Genomic DNA, 19,179 nt, shown 5'->3' on the forward strand with positions numbered 1-19,179 from the left:
AAATTTAACAACTCCTATGAGAGCACCCCTGTGAGAACTGCCTCTAATCTAAGTTTTGGCCCAAATAAAACTTCGTATTTGCTTTGCCATAAACTAGGTTCAGGTTCTTTCCTCACAGAAAGATTGTGGATCATGTCTTAGGTACATTTGCAGCAAAGACAGACTTACCTGTGTAAAGAGCAATTATGATGAAGCCAAAAGTAAATAATGGCAACACTTCTGAATGTAAAGTTAAAAACAGAGATAAAATTATTCCAAAGTTAAGAAACTTACATTCTGACTGGTTTTCTTCTTCTTTTGGAAACAATGGAAAATGTTCCTCCTTCCTTAGAGGAAGAGTCCTCTGCAAGTGTCCCTGGAAAGCCCAAGAAACTCAGATCAAAGTAAGTGTTGATCCTATTGTGAGTAGGAGGCTGAGCTAGATGATTTTCAGGGCCTGATCAGCCCTGTGATTTTTGTGAACTGCCTTTCTACAACCTTGAATAGCCTTTGAAGTTACTTTCAAAAAAAGCAGAAATATCTAGAATTCATTAGAAAATCAGAACTTCATAAAGTTGCAGCTATGTCTGTACAACTTCTACTTTCACATCTAGCAAACATATTGCTGTAATGCATGATGCTGCCTCACATTGTGCCACGTCCACATCCTCTTCTCTACGACCTCAGAAGGACAAGCTGCCTTATTCCAAACTAGTTAAATGACAAGTATCATTAAACCCAGTTCAACTAAAGTAGCACAAAGTTTCATGTTGATTAAAATTATATACTTCAGTAAAGTTTATTGTGCTGGTGAATTATATTTATAAATTTATTGCAGATCAAACAACTCCAATTAAACACAAATGGGGGTGTGTGTACATACATACATAAAGCCAGTTTAACTAAATACAAAATTTTAAATTTATCATTAAGCATGGGTTTATGTGCACAGAAGGCTGTAGCTTGGCCCTCTGGGATCCTAACATTCTCTTTTATTAACCTTTTTACCACATGGGGACTCTATTTATATACAAGTACTAATATATGAATCTGTAAATACTAACAATATTTAATTTTCTACAAAGTGTCTATAAACTACATCAAGTCAGGACAGCCCTGGGTAGACATGGCAAGTCACTTAAGTAAGCAACACAGACTTTAAAAGTAATCCCCATTTATTTCAGAAACAATATATTAAAGAAACATGTGACCTGTGCACCCACAGACTCCATAAATAGTTTGATATACAATTAGTATTGTACAACCAACTCACAAGACCCACAGGTTCCAAAGTGCTTAGTAAGACAATAGAAGATTGTGGTTCCCATTTTACAGCTGAAACAGCTGAAACAGCTGAAACAGAAAACTCAGGTGGTTTGTCTGAGGTCTTATTAAAAATCAGTGTCACAAATGTGGGAAAAGGCCTGAGACTCCTGATTCTCAAGCCAGTCTCAAGCCACAGATGACTTGACAATGACTAAATTTATAAACAGAAAGTGAGAGCAAAAAGTGACTTGGTTCTTTCAGATCAAATAAGGAGCAAAGATTTCTCATGGATATGAGACATGGTCATTACTGCAGCAATCTGTAGAACAGTAAGGCCAGATGTCCCAAAGTCACTCATGGGAAGAGGCCCCATAATAAAAGACAGATGGCTAGAAAGAAGACAGTGGCATAGAGAAAGCTAGACCCCAGGGTCCACTGGAACCACTGAAACTGAACTTCTGGCACAGCAATATTCCAGGGAAATCCCCAAAATGCCAAGAGGCATTTCTAAGTTGCAAGGGTTTCTGCAGAGATCCCTACACTAGCAAACACTTCCTGCATGCTGTAGCATGAGAAGCACATCTGTGAGGAGGCTCTGAAGACACTTCACTATCTGAAGATCTGGCAGGGCCATGGTAAGCAGGGGCTGTTGGAAAACACTTGCTCTACAGCTAAACCAGGCCTCATTCAGGCTTCTGTCAGCCTGGGATCGTGGTGGCGCAAAGCCACAGGACTTGCACAGAAAGACCCTTCTACACAGGGTCATAATTTCTGCAATATGGCTATTCTTATGGTTACTGCTCAACTTTGCACGTTCTGCACTTCAACATAGCACCATACTGCTCAGCACTAACTAGAAATAGCATTTGTTATCCACTATGTATAGATTGGGATTTCACAGAAGGATATTTCTATGGGCAGAGATAGAAACGAAGATTGATCTCTTTTGGCATGGATTCTACCCTAAGGGGCTGCAGAGACTGCCCTTAGAAGACACCTGTAACTTTGAAGAATAACATTGCACAATTCTGTTTCAACCAACTATCACAGATTCCATAGCATTGCACAGCAATGCTGAGCACATGCTTCACAAAAGGAAAAGCAACACACAGGTGAGTTGGGAGAACAATGCTACAGACAATGGAGCACACAGAGATCTTCTTTCCCTTATATCATCCAGTCATATTCACATTGCAAAGATCTGTGCAGCTCCCACAGATGAGAAGTTTGAAACTTCAGGTGAGGTCACATGGCTCATTTGGTGTCATGCTGATCTCTTGGTTTTGTCTGTGAGACGGGCACTTGCAGTTTTCCCGAGGTAGCAGACACAGAGGTCTTTGTTTCATTCCTTTAAGAAAAGTAAAAGTAAAGGAAAAGGGGACAGGCAGACAGATGTGTTGGAGTTTCTTATGAAAGACACAAACACACTTGAAGTAAAACACATTTCTGAAATACTCCTTTGGGACAAACAATGCCACAGCCTCCAAAAGAAAATTTCACCTCTCAGAATCACCCTGAAGAACAATTACAGGTTTATTGTGACAAGTTACAAAAGAATTAATCAGAGAGGCATAACTTTTCATAAATAAACAGCCAGGCACCTGGCTCTCCAGGGGCTTGAACTTTATACAGAATGGATGTTTTGCTCACTGACATCCTGCAGCAGACAAGGCGGAGGAACCGCAGGTGCTACAGCAGGACACAGCAAGGACAGCAGAGAGCACAGTGTTGCTATAGCAAGGCATTCGTAGAACTTAAGTGTAGAAAGCGTTTGTCAGAGGATAAATGTACCCACTCCCTCTGTTGTTCTGCCACTTTTTCAGCCAAGCATTTTACCAGAACAGGGTCTACTTTGGAGTCAATCTTGTTGGCGAACCAGTGCCCATAATTCAGAAGCCATCTTAATTCTCCAGCCCCGTAGATGCAAACACTGCGAAGGTGGGTACCAGTGCATGGAGGATACAAATAATCTTCAAGGTAATTCCATTTCACCAGACGAGTTTTGCTTTGTAAGTCTGTTATGTCCTGGGATGACCTTGGAACTTCCCCAGGGACCCCAGGAACACGTACAAGAGTGGCCCAGAAATGTTCATCTGGAGAGTATGTGTCCCTTGACCACTCAAAAAAATCTTTTGCAAGTGAGCTTTCAAGCGCATATTGAATAAATTCTCGGCTTAAAACAAAATAGGCACTGCCTACAAATACTTCAATATTATGAGGTGGCGGATTCTTGGAAATGTTGGTTTTTACAGGCATCTGCATGTATTCATAAGGCACTTTCATAAGTTCATAGTGATAAGTAAATCGTTCTCTTTTGCTACTGCTTGGCTTTGTAGTTTCCAGCATGTTTCCTCCACCAAGTTTCTTCAGTTCAGCGACCAACTCAAAATTTGACCTCAAAGGGAAATCTTGACCACACAAATTGATAACATACTTCCAAGGGACTGGAGAGCCCATCAAATCAGACAAACAATTGAAATCTGCTTGCAGACGTGAAATATGTGCATAGTCCACTGTCTCCAACTTTGACGCAATGAAAATATTTGGGAAACATTTAGCCAGATTTTTCAAAGCAGATTTGAAACTTCTTGCTGCTTTTTCATCATAATGGATACAGTAAATATTTTGATGACTGTACAATGAATGTATGAGCCTTTCTACCATTACTGCATCTTTGTGAACAACCAAAGAATAGGCGATTGGAAAATTCTCCTCCTCTGGAGAAACAGGTTTTAGGTGGTATTTCCTAAGTGAACGATACACATGGCAATCACTTGTCATTGCTACAACATCTTCATCAGCTAAATCAACTATTTCTTTTCTTCTTATCTCTAAACTCTTGCCAATTTCATGAGGATCTTGTTCATATATAGATGAACAATTAATTTCATAGTGGAACACATTTCTAGGATATGAATACCTGTTTCTAACATAAGAAGAAGTGCTTAAGAAGTGCTCAACCAAGTAAATGCCCTTAGAAGGAAAAAAGTGTCTTTCAACATGGAGGATCTTCAGCAGTGCAATCAACCACCCAGTAACACAAAGGATCAGGATCTTCCTTCGTGAGGGGCACGTGTAGGGCCACTTTCGTCTCTTCATTCTGCGAGAAAAGAGAGACATGGAGTTATTTTAAATCAGAAAGAAATCATCAGAGACAATTCCAACTTCTAAGAAAGACATGAACACACAAGTCAGCCTACACCATAAACACCACCTTATCAGGATAGGGCACTGGTAATCCACAGTTTCTTCTTAGTCATAATTTTAAAATTTCATTCCCCTGAATTAGCTGACTAAAGGCAATAAACCAAAAAAACAACTCGGATTTCAGATGATTTCCAGTTGAATAAGACTGTTGAAACAAGGCTCCTACTGTTTCCTTTCCAAACCTTTTTTAAACCTCTAATGAGTTACAAACTGAAGTACAGCAACCCCTGGATTGGCATAAACATCACTGTTCTATATGTGAGTAGGAAGGATTGTTTATTTTCCTGAGTAACTCTAAGGGGTTCAACGGGAACAGCACTGGGATCTCTTGTGAATTTGCAAAGAATGTGTGCTTAATGGTAGATATCAGCATTTTTAAAAAATAAAGCATGGAACTGAAAGCTTCAGAATTCAAGCAGGCCATTCTCATTCTCTCTAACACTGCAGCTAGCCCATAAAAGCGCTCAAGGAGATATGAATTTCCTTCCTGTCCTCACTCAACAGGATCCGGCAAGTCCAAAGTCCTTCCTCGGTTCAGGTTTCTCCTGGAAAATAGAGCTAACTTGCCCTTAAGAAAGAGGTGGATGAATACACAATACTTTCATCCACTGATATGAACATACAATGAATGCAACCTTTAGAAGGCAGAAGAGGTAGCAGTGAGCAATACCACACCTATCCTGCTCTCTGCCGTGTGATACAACCTTTGATCTCACTGCAAAAACACATGGCCCCTTTTCATACAGCAGGTTATTTAATAACATTCCTGTGTAGCAAGTTAACTAAGGTATGACCATAATAAAAGCTAAATATAGAGATCCTCTTTCGATACAAGTTTGCTTTAATGGCTGAGTGCTGAGTACTGAGCAAGCAACATTGTTGCTATCCCTGAATGAACATCAGACCAGAATTATATACAATCCAGCATTAAACTAAGCTCTACTTCGTCTTTACATTGAACATCTCCCAGTATTTTCTTTTGAATAAAAGCTGTTCCAGAATGCTTCAGAGTCAATAAAATGGTAAGGTCAGCAGAAGTGGCTCAGATGCCTGAAGATCCCACATATGCATGTAAAACCAAGTACTGAGGTGTGCGTGCAAACATACTGCAAGACTAACTTGGGCATCTTTAGCATTTGCATAAATGCCAGGTCTTGCAAGCTGTAGGTACATTTAAATAGCAGCCTGTCAAGGCAGAGCTGCTTCATTAGTCTGTTCTCCCTGACCTTACCTTTCCCTGTGTATCTTTGTCCTTGATATCTCTCTTCTGGGGCAAGAGAAAGGAGGAGGAAATGTCATCTCCTTGTTTCACATAGGAGTGCCAGGTGCAGACCAGGGTAAGCCAACATTTACCTATTTTGTAGAAGCCAAAGCTCAGCAGCTCTCTGCAGGTTTTACAAACAGTTTCGAGGCAACAAAGAAAAAAATCAGATCTATCTCATAGAATCATAGAATGGTTTGAGTTGGAAGAGACCTTAAATATCACTCATTCCAACCCCCCCCGGCCATTGGCAGGGGGGTTGCCAACCTTGCACTAGACCTTGAACTCTTCCAGGAATGGGGAATCCACAACTTCTCCAGGCAACCTGTTCCAGTGCCTCACCACCCTCACAGTGAAGTGAGGTGTTCATATCCCCATGAAGCTAAAAATCCCACCTTCCCCTTCAGCCAGCAGGTGCTTTCCTTCACATCTTCTCCAAACTTATCCCAGCCGAGTGATCTCCCTGGCTACGAAGGACAACACCTACCAGTCCTGACTGGACAGCAATTGCCTAACCAAAGGAGCAAATCTTCTCTTATTCTCTCCTTCAAAAAGGTAAATCTGGAGAAAGAAAAAGGAGGGGAAAAACCAACACATCCTCCACTGCTCCAAAGCCTCTCTGTCTATGGCCTGCTTCAACCCAGTGCCAAACATTCTGTTGCTACTAAACCAAACAAAGCCACAGAATCTTAGAATGTCCTGAGTTGGAAAGGATCCACAAGGATCATCGAAGTCCAGCTCCTGGCCCTGCACAGGACACCCCAAAACTCACACCATGCCCCTGGGAGTGTTCCAAAAGCTTCTTGAACTCAGACAGGGTTGGTGCTGTGACCACTATCCCTGGGGAACCTGTTCCAGGGCCCAACCACCTGCTGGGTGAAAACCCTTTTCCTTATATTTAACCTAAGCCTTCCCCCGACACAGTTTCATGCCATTCCCTCCCTGGGTCCTGTCACTGGTCACCACAGAGAAGAGATCAGTGCCTGCCCCTCCTCTTCCCCTCCGAAGAAATCTGTAGGCCGCGATGAGGTCTCCCCTCAGTCTCCTCCAGGCTGAACAGACCAAGTGACCTCAGCTGCTCCTCATACAGCTTCTCCTCAAGGCCCTTCACCATCTTTGTTGCCCTCCTTTGGACACTCTCCAAGAGCTCAATATCTTTCTTATATTGTGGTGCCCCAAACTGCACACAACAGTCAAGGTGAGGCCACCCCAGTGCAGAGCAGAGTGGGACAATCCCCTCCCTTGACTGGCTGGGGATGCTTTGCCTGATGCCCCCAGGACACGGTTGGCCGTCCTGGCTGCCAGGGCACTGCTGACTCATATTCAACTTGTCCTCAACCAGGACCCCCAGGGTCCTTTCCATGGGGCTGCTCTCCCAGACTTTTGTATCCCAGTCTGTCTGTACATCCAGGGTTGCCCCGTCCCAGGTGCAGAATCTGGCACTTTCCCTTTTTGAACTTCATATGGTTGGTGATTGCTCAGTCCTCTAATTTGTTGAGGTCTCTCTGCAGGGCCTCCTGGCCTTCAACAGCCCCTCCCAATTCAGTGACCAAGTCCACTTGTATCCTTTCCAGTCCTGTATCCAAGACATTTATGAAGATGTTGAAGAGCACTAGCCCTAAGATGGAGTCCTGTGGAACCCCACTAGTGACAGGTCACAAGTCTGATGTTACCCCATTTACTGTAACCCTTTGTGCCCTTTGTGCCATCAGCAAGTTGGTCACGTGTTTATCCAGCTGTGTGCTGGATATTTTGTCCAAAAGTATACTGTGAGAGACAGTATCAAAAGCTTTACTGAAATCCAGAAAGATTACATCAATTGGCTTCCCTTGATCAAACAGGTGAGTTACCTCGTCAAAAAAGGGAATTAAGTTTGTCAAGGAGGACCTTCCCCCCATGAATGTGTGCTGGCTGTGACTGATGACTGCATTGTCTTTCAGGTATTTTTTAATAACTCACAGCATAATCTTCTCCATAATTCAACCAGGTGAGACCAACAGGCCTGTAATTACCAGGGTCATCCCTCTTGCCCTGAAGAAATTCTTCCTGATATCCAACCTGAATTTTCCCTGGCACAGCTTGAGGTCATTTTCTCTTACCCTGTCACTAGTTGTGCGAGAGAAGAGGCCAACTCCCACCATGGTATAGCCTCCTTTCAAGTAGTTGGAGAGAGCAATAAGATCTCCCTGAGCCTTCTCTTCTCCAGGCTAAATACTCCAGCTCCCTCAACCACTCTTCATATGACTTACTTTCTAAACCCTTCACCAGCTTTGTTGCCCTTCTAAATCATTTGACTCTCACCAGGATAAAGTTAATTTCTGCAAAAGACTGGGATTTCTTGAGGAACAGTGTATGACCAGGGAATTAAATCCCATGGGACAGAAGTGCCACTGCAAATCTCAGCAGGTTTTGACTCAAGTGCAAAACATTTATTTCTTACCACATGCAACTCTCAGAGCCCTACTGAAACACAGACGTTCTCTCCAGAGGAGCAGGAAATGGATGAATGCGGCAGATGAAAACAGGAACTTATACCTACCCAAAGCACCTATCTTGGGTAGCACTGACCAGATGCTAACTCCAGTTATCCTGCCCATGCAAATTTTTTCCTCAGGTGATGCCATACAGAGCACCAAAGTTCCATCTTTTGCACGAAGATTTTATATTATGATTTTATATTATGAGCTTGGCGTTGCCATATTCCCTTGTTTTTAAAAATGTTTGTCTTGTCTTTTCTATATGCAAGAAGACTCCTGAGATATATTTGCATGGCTCAGGACTCGAGGAGGGCAGGAGCCCCAGGTCTTCATCTGGCATAAGACTTCTGACCAGATCCTCACCAGGTTATACAGCCCTTTCATGAACTCTGGCTCCCAGGGAAATCCTCCTCTCCTGCCTCTGCACCACACTATTGCTAAACCTCCCAGATTTTACCCTCTCCAAGCTGGCCAACAAACACATGCATTCGTATCAGTCTGATTAACAGACCCATTATCAATCTGTTACATCAAAAAATCTGCATTTCCCTTGTCATGAGCACTGTAATGCAAGACATACAAAAAAAAATTTAAAAATCTGGGAAATCTCTCCCTTCACAACTGCTGCTCACACTCAGAGAAGATGAATGAAAGCAAAGCATCCATCCCTCAAGCACTGACTAAAGCTCTTAGCCTCTCAAAGATCATGCCCTCAATTGCAAAGATTACTGTGTCAAAGGTTACTTAATTCATAAAGCCATGCACACTGCTCGGGATTCAATTGCAAAATGAAAATGGGTGAAGTTGTTGGGAAGAGGAGGAAATCCTGCTCAGGCTTCAGGTAGGAGCACAGAATGGTGGCTGGGAAGTGGCCCAGCTAAAAGCTTCCAGTCATGAACAGCAGGTGTTAATTGCAATTCTGATTGACAGCAAGGCTCTAGTGTACCTTCTGCAATACTGAAGTTTAAAAGGGTTAAGCAAAGGTCAGGTGTGCTGCTAACTCACATGCAATCTGGTTGTGAAACCCTGAACATCCTGTTCTACAAGCCACGTGAAAAACTGAATGATTTTGCATTTCACTGGCACTCCCAAAAAACATGTGCATTGCCTCAAGTCAATGTATTTCTTTCAAACTCAATAGAAACACTTCCTATTTTGGGATTTTTTGTTTAAACTGAACTGAACTAAGTCCTAAAAGAAATTCAGTTTTGAATGAGAACAAAGTATTAGAGATGGCAACAATCCACACTTTGGCTCGTTTAACAGGTTAGGGGTTTTTTTATAAAAATTAAGATGGATTAAAGCAATGTTTTCTTCTTCATTTGCATTTTTTCACAATTAAAAAGAATGTTCTTTTCTGTAAAAATTTGTAGAAGTGGCAATCCTGGCCTCCAAGGCAGACCCCAAGAGGGAGTGATGATCTGCCTGCCCAAAAAATTGTTCTGCAGTTTCACCTGCATACTCGGTCATTTTTGTTGGATTGTGATCTAAACACACTGGCTAAGGCCACTGTGCACTATCACAGAAGTATTAAGGTTATTGCAATATCGAAGCTTATGACTTTTATGTTGTTTAATTTGTATTACTAATAGTTCCATAACATCGAATATCTAAGATGCTGTGGAGCGTACCCACCTGAAGTTTCACTGTGTTTACCAAATTGCTGAAAAGTGAACCTTATAAACCGTTGCATCTTCTCAGTGCTATGCAGACAAAGTTGCGGGTCAGCTGGTGAACTACAAATCTGGGCAACATAGGATACCTCGTACCAGTCCAGGATATGTTCCCTTCGGGGGAAGTAGACCACAAATACACAAAAAGGAATGGAGAGAAGCCATGTCCACCTCCCTGTAAGCCCACAGCTCCTTAAAATTAAAATAGGAGTTGCTGATGCTGTTCATTGGATGAAGAACAGAACAGTCAGATATTAACTGCCTGAAATTGTACATTATGAATTGTGGTGGTCCAAATTTCTGCTCTGAACAACCTCTTTTGAGCACATAAATTAATTTATTTGGAATATCATTTAAAAAAAAAATCCTTCAGAGTAAAATCAAGTTTAAAGCATCACTCCTACCGAGAAACCATAGAACCACTTTTATTATGTATAAGTATATATGTATAACCATCATACATTATTTCATAGAATCACAGAAACACAGAAGTCCTTGGGTTGGAAGGGACTTTTAGTGGTCACCTAGTCCAACTTTCCTACCACGGGCAGGGACATTTCCAGTAGACTGCTTCTAGTTGTCCCACCACATCTAGATATGCTTTATGTCAGGGAACAGAACCCAATACAGTTAAACTACCCAGACTACTTCTAGATTTTGCCTTGAAAGAAACCAGCGGAGAACATGTTCTGTATCCCGGTCATTCTACCACACACATAAGACACACCTTGCCCACACTAACCATCTGAAGTCCCTTTGCAGCTGGTGGAAAGATACAAGGAACTGCAAAGGATCATCAATTTCTCTGTGAGATGGAGTGGATGAAGCATTCCTGGGAAAGTCTTGGCCCCAGCAACCAGGAGATAGGAAAAGAGCCCAGCTTCTGCACCGTGACTGCAAGCTCTGCCAGCTGTGTTTGTGATGGCACAACTTTGTTGTACTTCCAATATGAAGTATTCTGGGGATAGCAGCATTGCATCCAACCCTGATCCTCTGCCAGGAACACCCCAGCATCTCTTCCATCCCAGAGTGGCACTCAGAAGCAATGGAGAAAAGCCAGCCTGGAATTTGCTCTGGTCAGCAGAAGTCTGAGTCAGCCCAGAGAATCAAGTTCCTGCTTGATTCTAACCTTCAATGGCTCATATGCACCAGTGCTGCAGCGGCTTCAGCCCTCTTTGAGGCCAACCCTCTGTATAGGTTTAAGGAGGCATTTGAGCAACTCAGAGGAATGGACAGGTTCCCTTCTTCAGCACAGCAAAACTAACAGGCTTTGGGCTCACACTGCCTCTCTGAAGGCATGCTTCTACTTTACTAAGACCCTAATGATTTACATATGGAAAGCCCTGGTTCCTGAGAGAGATGAAGGCTTTACTGGAGCTCCTCACAGTATTATTTCTGCTGTTTTCATAAACTCAGTTTACCCAGAGTAACAGCAACTCCCAGTCTGTGCAACTTAGTGATGCCAATGTCATTCTTGGACAGAAGGAGTCTACAGCTCCCTTCACCCTGAGCAGGAACAAATTACCAACTCACATTCCTCTTGCTCTGCATGGCAAGTCTCACCTGCGGTCTGCACAGTACAGAGGTGTTCCTAGTTTGTCTATATTCAGAGCACACTGATTTATTAACAGCTTGTGAACTACTTTGTTTGAGATATGATCTCTCCTAATGTGTAGATCTACTGAATTTATACTACTTCTTTTCTACTTTATCATTACCCATCAAAGATGTCTGTGACTCTCTAGAGATGCTACTATCAGTGTCATGCCAGATGTCCAGCTGTGGGAATCATCTCTTTATCTGTTGTCACGTTGGTTTGGGAATGGTTAACCCAGAGCATGGAGTGACAAGACACACTAGTTGCAATTCTGGATAGAATAGGGATTCTTGGAAAGTTCAGGCTATGAGTAGTCATTGCTCTCTCCTTGGTGGTTCTGAAATACACAGTACTCTCTATGAATGCTGTTGTGAGGCAAACTGCTTCTGTGCTCACCATGGAGCAAGAGTTAAGTGAAAAGGTCAAGTATAAATGCAAGTCTGTGGAAGGAGAGGGAACCAGGAGAGTGGATGCAGGGGAGCAGGAGTGCTCTTACCCCACCATGTGATTCTCTGTTGCATGCAGAAGCCCTTCTGCCTATGAACAGCACGAACCAAGCTCCTTGCTGTCACCTAGGTCAAAAAAATAAAAAGGGAATGGATACTGAGAAGAGCAGGAGCATCAGAACAGAGGTTGGGAAATTATGAAGGAGGGGAATGGAGAGAGGGACCAATGAGGATAAGTGCTTTCATGTAGGTAGCACTAACAACAACAATAAAAATCAAAGCAGCAGAACAGGTGCTTTCTCCAACTGGTTACTCACTCATTACTCAAAGGCACCTGAGGCATAACCAGTGCCTGTCTACACTTTTCCTTGGAAACCAGGTCACAGTGTATTTCAGCAACCAACACCATTACTACATAACCCTGGGAACCATGGGAACAATTCCCTCTCCTCCAGGCAAAAACACTTTGGGAAAGTTCTCCCTGATAAAATATCTCTGTTTGCTTAATACACACCTGCTCATACAGCAGTGCAAACTTGACATGTTTGCATGACCAGCTACGTGGAAAGATGTAGTTAGTTCCTTCTGTTTTTCCCTCCGGCCTATACAAATCAAGTCTGGGTCTTGATGGACCTCTGGAAAAGGTGGAGGCACTGTTGCTGGGAAGCTGGTGAAGGGGAAAAGTAATCATGTGCTTTGCTAAGCAATTTATTTTATTTTATTTTAGTAAACTGTCTGACTGAATTAAACTTTTAACACTAGATTATTCAGTGGTGCTAGCTGGAAAAGCTAATTTATTAATGGGCTAGTTTTTACTGCTGTTAGCTGGTTATTTCCATTGCAAAATTATCTATTGATAGGGATCATGGGATTTCTGTAGGAATACCTTTTATTGGCATTAAATCTAAATCAGTTGATTCTATCAAGTTTGTCTGGTTTTCCACCCTCTTCCTCTGCATTGGAGCCTCAGCCTATGCCCCTGTAACATGGACACTCACTACCAGCCTTGTTTTGGCTTGCCTGTCTGATGTACTACTTAGATATTCTCTAAATTATGCACAACTAAAGAACTAAGTAACTACTATTGTTTACATACTTAATTGCAAGATGTGGAAAAATACATCATTATTTTAGACCCAACCCTAACTAAAAGATAAGTCTGCCAATTTTAAGACCCTGAAGACTTAAAACAACACAGTGTCACAAGGAAAATAAAATCTACAGTTTAACACAGCCTGGTTTTTGCTTCTGGAAGAGGAAAGACAGGTTCTACTACATACATGGGAAACGGAGGTTCAGCAAAGATTTGGCAATTATGGGTATCACACCTGAGTTTGTCCTAGTGCTAAGCATGAGGACTTTTCATTGCACAGGATACATAGATCTGTGTTTCCTAAAAGAACCTGCTGAGCACATAGTAAGTTGCTTTGCTTGTCTGTCTGCTACTCAGTCCCAAATCTTTGTATGCTCTTTAGAAAAGGCTGAATGCTCTTTTCCAGTTGTCTTCAATGGCAATTCCCATAACTTCAGTAAAATATCTTACATTAATTCCTGCATGCCCATGTCCCAGAGATATGCTGAGGTAAATAAAGCCTGTGTCTCTACTCTTTGGTTAGGAGAAGAGGTAAGAAACTTCTGTAGGGTCATGCAAGAAGACAACAGCACAAGAGAGATGTGAACCTGGTTCCTCTGCATCCCCAACTAATCTGATCTGTTTTACAATAACTTTTGATGGAAGCTGGTAAAGGCCTGAAAATCACTTGGTACATCACACAGTACTTTGTCCTGCCAGTCTGAGGATTTGCAGCCCTCTTAAAGTCAGAAAGTGTTAAGAATGTCCAGAGACAGTCAGCCCTAAAAATTCCCAAGCTTGATGGCTTATACATTGAGTATTTAAATGCTCTTGACTTTTTGAAATAGGAGTATTCACGCTTAGTGTACTATAAAGCCAAGAGTCAAGACAAAACAAACAAACAAAAACCAAAAAACAAAAACAAAACAAACAAACGAAACCAACAACAACAAAAAAACCCACATATGGCAATCTAGAGTTTAACAGCTTTGTTCTGACTCATATGGGAGTTTAAAGCAATACTACTACAGTGGAGAGAGGGTTAACTTTTACTCCTAAGCTATAGTATAACAAAAAAATTAAACCCAAAGGGCCAGAACCTGTATTCATTGGCAAGGAGAAGCACTGTAAAAGAGGGTGGAAGTTTCCTGTTAGACAGGAAGGCAGGAGAAACTGCACCACACTGCAGAAAAGCTTCCATTAAGAGCTCAAAATATTTCTCCATTTCCTTCACCTCTCCACTAAGCTGCCTGCAGACTCTCTGCAAACCCCTTGCTGTAAATCACCCTCTTTGAGTCAATTCCCCCCACCAAAGTCACAGCTTGTCACATCAGCAAGATTGTTTCATGGAGAGCTGCAGACCTACCTCCTGGACTTTGCTGTGGTCTCTTCCCCTTGCAGACCTCTTTAGGATGCTCTGCCCCAGGACATCAGCACAGGCACATCCAGCTTGGTGGGTGAGCGAAGTCCTGGTGTCTGCTCCATCCTGCCACTCCCCGCAGCCTTCACCATCATCAGTGTTTCAAGCGTGTATGAAGCCAGGTGTACAGAAGTAGTAGAGATGACATTGTTTCTTGCACAAATTACAAAAGAAAATTGTAAAAGTTAGCTGAGAAATAGTGATCATCGAGGTTTTCCATGAAAAGCTGTGGAAGGCATCATCTGTATAAGAACCTGTAGCGGGTTGACCCTGGCTGGACACCAGGTACCCACCAAGGCTGCTCTATTGCTCCCCTCTGCAGCTGGACAGGGGAGAAAAATATAACTAAGGATTTATGGGTTGAGACAAGGACCAGGAGAAGCCCCTCGTATCCTTGGCATCAACAACCTCAGGAGAGGGTACTCCAAGGGTCCAAAGGGCTATCGGTAGGCTTTTGGTGTAGCTACTCTGAATACAGAGAAGATCAAACAATTATGTACCCTGCCTGGCCTCTCAGAAGATCCCTTCATCATGGGATTGCTGCAAGTCAAAGACCAGCAAGTGCCAGTTGCTACCAGAGCAGTGCACCAGCAGAAATCACACAAACCAAGACTCCATAATTCCCATGTATGAGCTAATTTGTCAACTGGAGAGCCAAGGAGTGCTCAGCAGGACTTGCTCACCCTTTAACAGCCCCGTATGGCCCATGTAAAAGTCTAATGGAGAATGGAGATTGACAGTAGACTATTGTGGCCTGAATGAAGTCACGTTGCCTCTGAGTGCTGGTGTGCCAGACGGGCAAAGCATCGAGCAGCTTCTCACACAAGCCACCCCAGTATTCCCCCCACCACTACCAAAACCTGGCCACACAAACCCAATACAGAATCCTATAGTTTTGTTTACCCACGTAGCATTTCTAAGCACCAAGAAGGTAGAGAGAAAAAAAGAAGGTAGGGAGAAAAAAATACCAAACAACAAAAACCTAAAAAAACCAGATCACATCAAGGCAACCTAATTTCCTCTACAGCACACTGAAGAGGACTTGGGGATAGGCAAGAAAGCACTGGGATGTGAGGAATTTTTGTCAAAAGCCTCACCAATAAGATGAGCATGGTACTTCAGGTACCAAGACTTCAGGTCTTGGAGGCCTTGCTCCTTTCACAAATTAAATAGCTCTGACACTAAGCCAAGACCAGAAATTTGGGCTACTGTTCTGAGACCCACAGCCCTGGTGATACTTCCTGAAATTCTGTTTGGATACGATGATCCGCCTTGCAAGTTCACTTACATGTAAGTACTTTATATGGTACACAATGTCTCCTACACGGCAAGAAATACATTTTTAGGCTATTATACCTAACTTTTCTGTGTGTAATGGTTACAAAGAAATTTGAGGAACTAAACACTGTACTAATTGCATGTACAACAAACAATTATCACAGTATTTTCCCTCAAGGAAAGCACAGCAGCAGTAACTCCTCTCCATCCATATTTTGACCAAAATACTGTGCACACCAGCCTCCTCTTCATCATCAGACTTCCAGCTCATACAGAATTATAACCTGCACTTCTGTGGCTAGAGTAGGCTGAATCTCGTAAGCTCCAAAGAGGGCTCTGGGTGTCACAGATTCATGGGATCCTGCAGTCCTGCCTTAGCTCGATGGCCCCAGCATGGCAAAATCATAGAGAGCACTGTTTCTGGATTCCCCACTTAATATTTGGCACTCTCTGTATGCATAAGATGCCATGTGGCATGACAGTAGCTGGGTCAACATTACCTCTTCTCAATCTGATGGGAGGGTATAGTGGCTAATTGTATCAAATGTTATTAATTGATTAAAAAAAATTAAGAACATAGAACATTTTCTGTGAGACAAAAGCTTCCAGCACATGTAAAACTGGAAAATGTCTGCAGACAGCTATGCATCTTTTGAGTAATCTTTAGGCTGCTAACTTGTCCTTGCCTGAACAATCAAGCACACGGAAAGACCCCCCGCACCAAACCAGACGACACCATAAAAATGCACACAGGCCAACTGCACTCCACAGCCAATACAAAAGGAAAAGGTCTTTGACTGGCACCAGGGTATCCTGCATGGGCCAGGGACTAGCTTCCTGACACACCAGACAAGCCACATTGTAGTTAGATAATATGACAGAGCACATTGTAGGAGGATGGGTGGGTCTCTGATGGGCTGGTATGTACCCTGTCACCTGCTTATTGATGCCTCTCTCTGGGCATGATGCAATTACAGAGCTCCTCTTTCTTCACAGCTGTCTCTCTTGTACTCAAAGTAGAGGGACCTCTATGTGCATCGCACATTGCAAATCCTGGTGAAGCCCTCTTCATTTTTAAGTGTTTCAGTGAGAGGTCTGATGAGGCTTGACTTGTTGACAGCTACGCAAAATGTAACTCCCTTGCTGGATTCTGCACCCCACTGTTTATGTCATAGAAAAGAGCTTTTTATGACTCATCTGGTGTATCTCTTAGTTCCTTTATCAATATTTCCTGTAAGACCTCAAAAGCTGGAGTCCTGATGCCTTTCTATAGCTGTAACAGCTGTGCAAACGCTGTAAGGTTAATTCTTCTGAACTCATCTGGACCACTTCTAAAGAATCTCAGAGATACAGTCTCTTGCCTTTTACCAAGCATTTTTAAGATCATCACAGACAGCCTGTTGACTTACTACAATAATTTGCACATATTAGGCCAGAAAATAGCATGCATAGTATAGGCTATGATATACAAAATCTATAGAACCTAATACACAAGCAGTTTTCAGTGTCCGGACCACTTTCTTGCACTCGCACTGTAATACCAGCACAAAGGTGCTGCCAACACAAGTAACTGAAGCCTGAATGTATTCCTTATCACAATTACTGCTTTCCAAACGGTTAGAGTCCTTAAGAATTGCTCATTTATATGATGCATGTTTCAAAAAGTGTTAGGCAAGTTTGTTGGTAATCTTTAAATGCCTTTACAGCTGGGCAGCATAAAGAAAAAGATAAGAAATGGACCAAACCCCAGCAGCATCAGATATATAAAACCATAAACCACAGCTGCACAAACGTAGTAGCATTTCACTTCCCTTTCTATGACCTTCTCAGAAAAGCTACACGCATGAAAGAACAAACCCATCCAGCCCAGGATGTTGCCTAAGAGTACTCAAAAGCAGATACTTGGAAACAGAACTCTTGAATACCTTTTCCACACATTCTTTCCACTTCCATTTCCTTACAGCTCAGCAGTTGCCAAAGACAGGGGTTACAACTGTCCATTTCTCATGAAATTTTGGGTTCTTCCATCTAGTCATTTTTTAACCTACCTAAATTTTCTGACATCCAGAGACTAGGGAGTATGGGGTGGGGGGAAACACTGTACAGCTGACTTGACCATTGTGTAAAAATTCACTTTCTCATACTTGCTTTCAATATTTTGCCCTCCAGTGTCATTTGACTGTTGTAGTTCCTAGTCGGAAAGAGAGCAAGCAGCTCTTTCCTGTTCACTGCCTCCACTATGTTACTATTAAGGACACGTGCCTCACTCAAAATGAAACAGGCTGCTTTACAGACTAGGTCTTTGGAATGAGTTAGAGGATGTTCAATGGAGCAGATGCTCACATCGGAGCACATGGATCACAGTGGAGGTTCCCTTAAAGTCTCCTTCTTCAAACCTTACTCTGATATTAATAAATCTGTCCGCCCCATAATGAGGGAGAAGCTGCTACCATCTCTTTTCCAGGAAAAAATAAAATAAAAAAATTGTGACAGATTCTTGTTATTGTTACTCTTTGTTTCCTCACAAGGAAAAAGAACATCTTTCCATACTAAAGAAATGACCAAGTGCTCTTGGCACATTTAAACACAGATACAGACTAACACGTACGTTTTTAGCAACTTACTGAGAGATGAAAAAAGGCTAACATCACAACAAACTCGATTTCCGTTATCAAATCACCCTGAGTTGGTGTAACTGTTGCTCCTCGAGAGCAACTTGTGCGGCTGCAACATCTGGGCAGCCGCCTGCCTGCTGGGCTGCGGGCAGGTGCGTGCCCGGCTCCAGACACCCCTTGGTAACCCCTGCCTTGTTCTGCTCCCGAGATGCAAAATCACCCCGTAACTAACTTTTAAGATACACGGCGCCTTCTTACCAGAACTTTCCCGCAGCACCGCCGGCGCCGGCACCGACCCTGCTCCTCCTCCTGCTGCTCCGGCCGCCTCCAGCGCCGCGCCCGGCTCGGCCCTCTCGCCCCCGCACAGCACCGCCCCGCTGCGCTCCCGCGGAGTCACAGAGCTGCTGCCGCCCTTTCCTCCTCCTCCTTCTCCTCCTCCTCCGAACTCCGCCGCCGTTGCCGAGCCTCCGAGTTTGCGCCTATGGCGAAACCGCCGGGAGAAGAACAGGGGCTGCTGCGGCCCCAGCGCGCCGCTCCGCGCAAAAAGTTAGGGCTGAGCTCCCCGGGCCGGGCCGAGCCGGGCCCCCTCGCTGCCGCTGCCTCGGGACGTGCCCGCCGGCCGCGCTCTCCCCGGGGCGGATTGCGGCCGTCCCGGCTCGTAGGGGCGCGCTGTGTGCGGGGTTTGCGCGGACATGTGCGCGGCGCGGCATTTTGCTCCTTGACGTGGAGGAAAAAAACGAAGGGCCGCCACCCGCTCCGCAACCTGGTGGGCAGAAGGAGGAGGAGGAAGAGACGGCGAGGGCCCCGCCGGCACCTGGGTGCGGGAGGAGCCTCCCCATCGCCCCTTCGGCGAGTACGGCGCCGGCTCCGCGGTGGAGGAGCGGGGGA

General features: G+C 43.6%; 1 protein-coding gene across 6 annotated transcripts; it reads right to left on the minus strand.

The window, feature by feature from the left end:
* Positions 1-789: 789 nt before the first annotated feature.
* Positions 790-18,616, minus strand: GCNT4 (glucosaminyl (N-acetyl) transferase 4). Of its 6 annotated transcripts, none has more exons than XM_027671583.1 (4): positions 18,550-18,616; positions 14,345-14,551; positions 11,957-12,032; positions 790-4,345 (listed from the first exon to the last, which is right to left on the minus strand). In XM_027671583.1, exons 3-4 carry the CDS (start codon positions 11,962-11,964, stop codon positions 2,977-2,979), a joined length of 1,377 nt encoding a protein of 458 aa, XP_027527384.1. In that variant the 5' UTR covers positions 11,965-12,032; positions 14,345-14,551; positions 18,550-18,616; the 3' UTR covers positions 790-2,976. The 6 variants fall into 6 exon arrangements, with proteins under 6 accessions (XP_027527384.1, XP_027527385.1, XP_027527387.1 ...); XM_027671584.1 differs by lacking the exon at positions 18,550-18,616 and adding an exon at positions 16,613-16,770; XM_027671586.1 differs by lacking the exon at positions 11,957-12,032.
* Positions 18,617-19,179: the final 563 nt, after the last annotated feature.

Source organism: Neopelma chrysocephalum, unplaced genomic scaffold, assembly GCF_003984885.1.
Source record: "Neopelma chrysocephalum unplaced genomic scaffold, ASM398488v2 Primary Assembly neopelma1_97102, whole genome shotgun sequence".
NCBI classification, from domain to species: domain Eukaryota; kingdom Metazoa; phylum Chordata; class Aves; order Passeriformes; family Pipridae; genus Neopelma; species Neopelma chrysocephalum.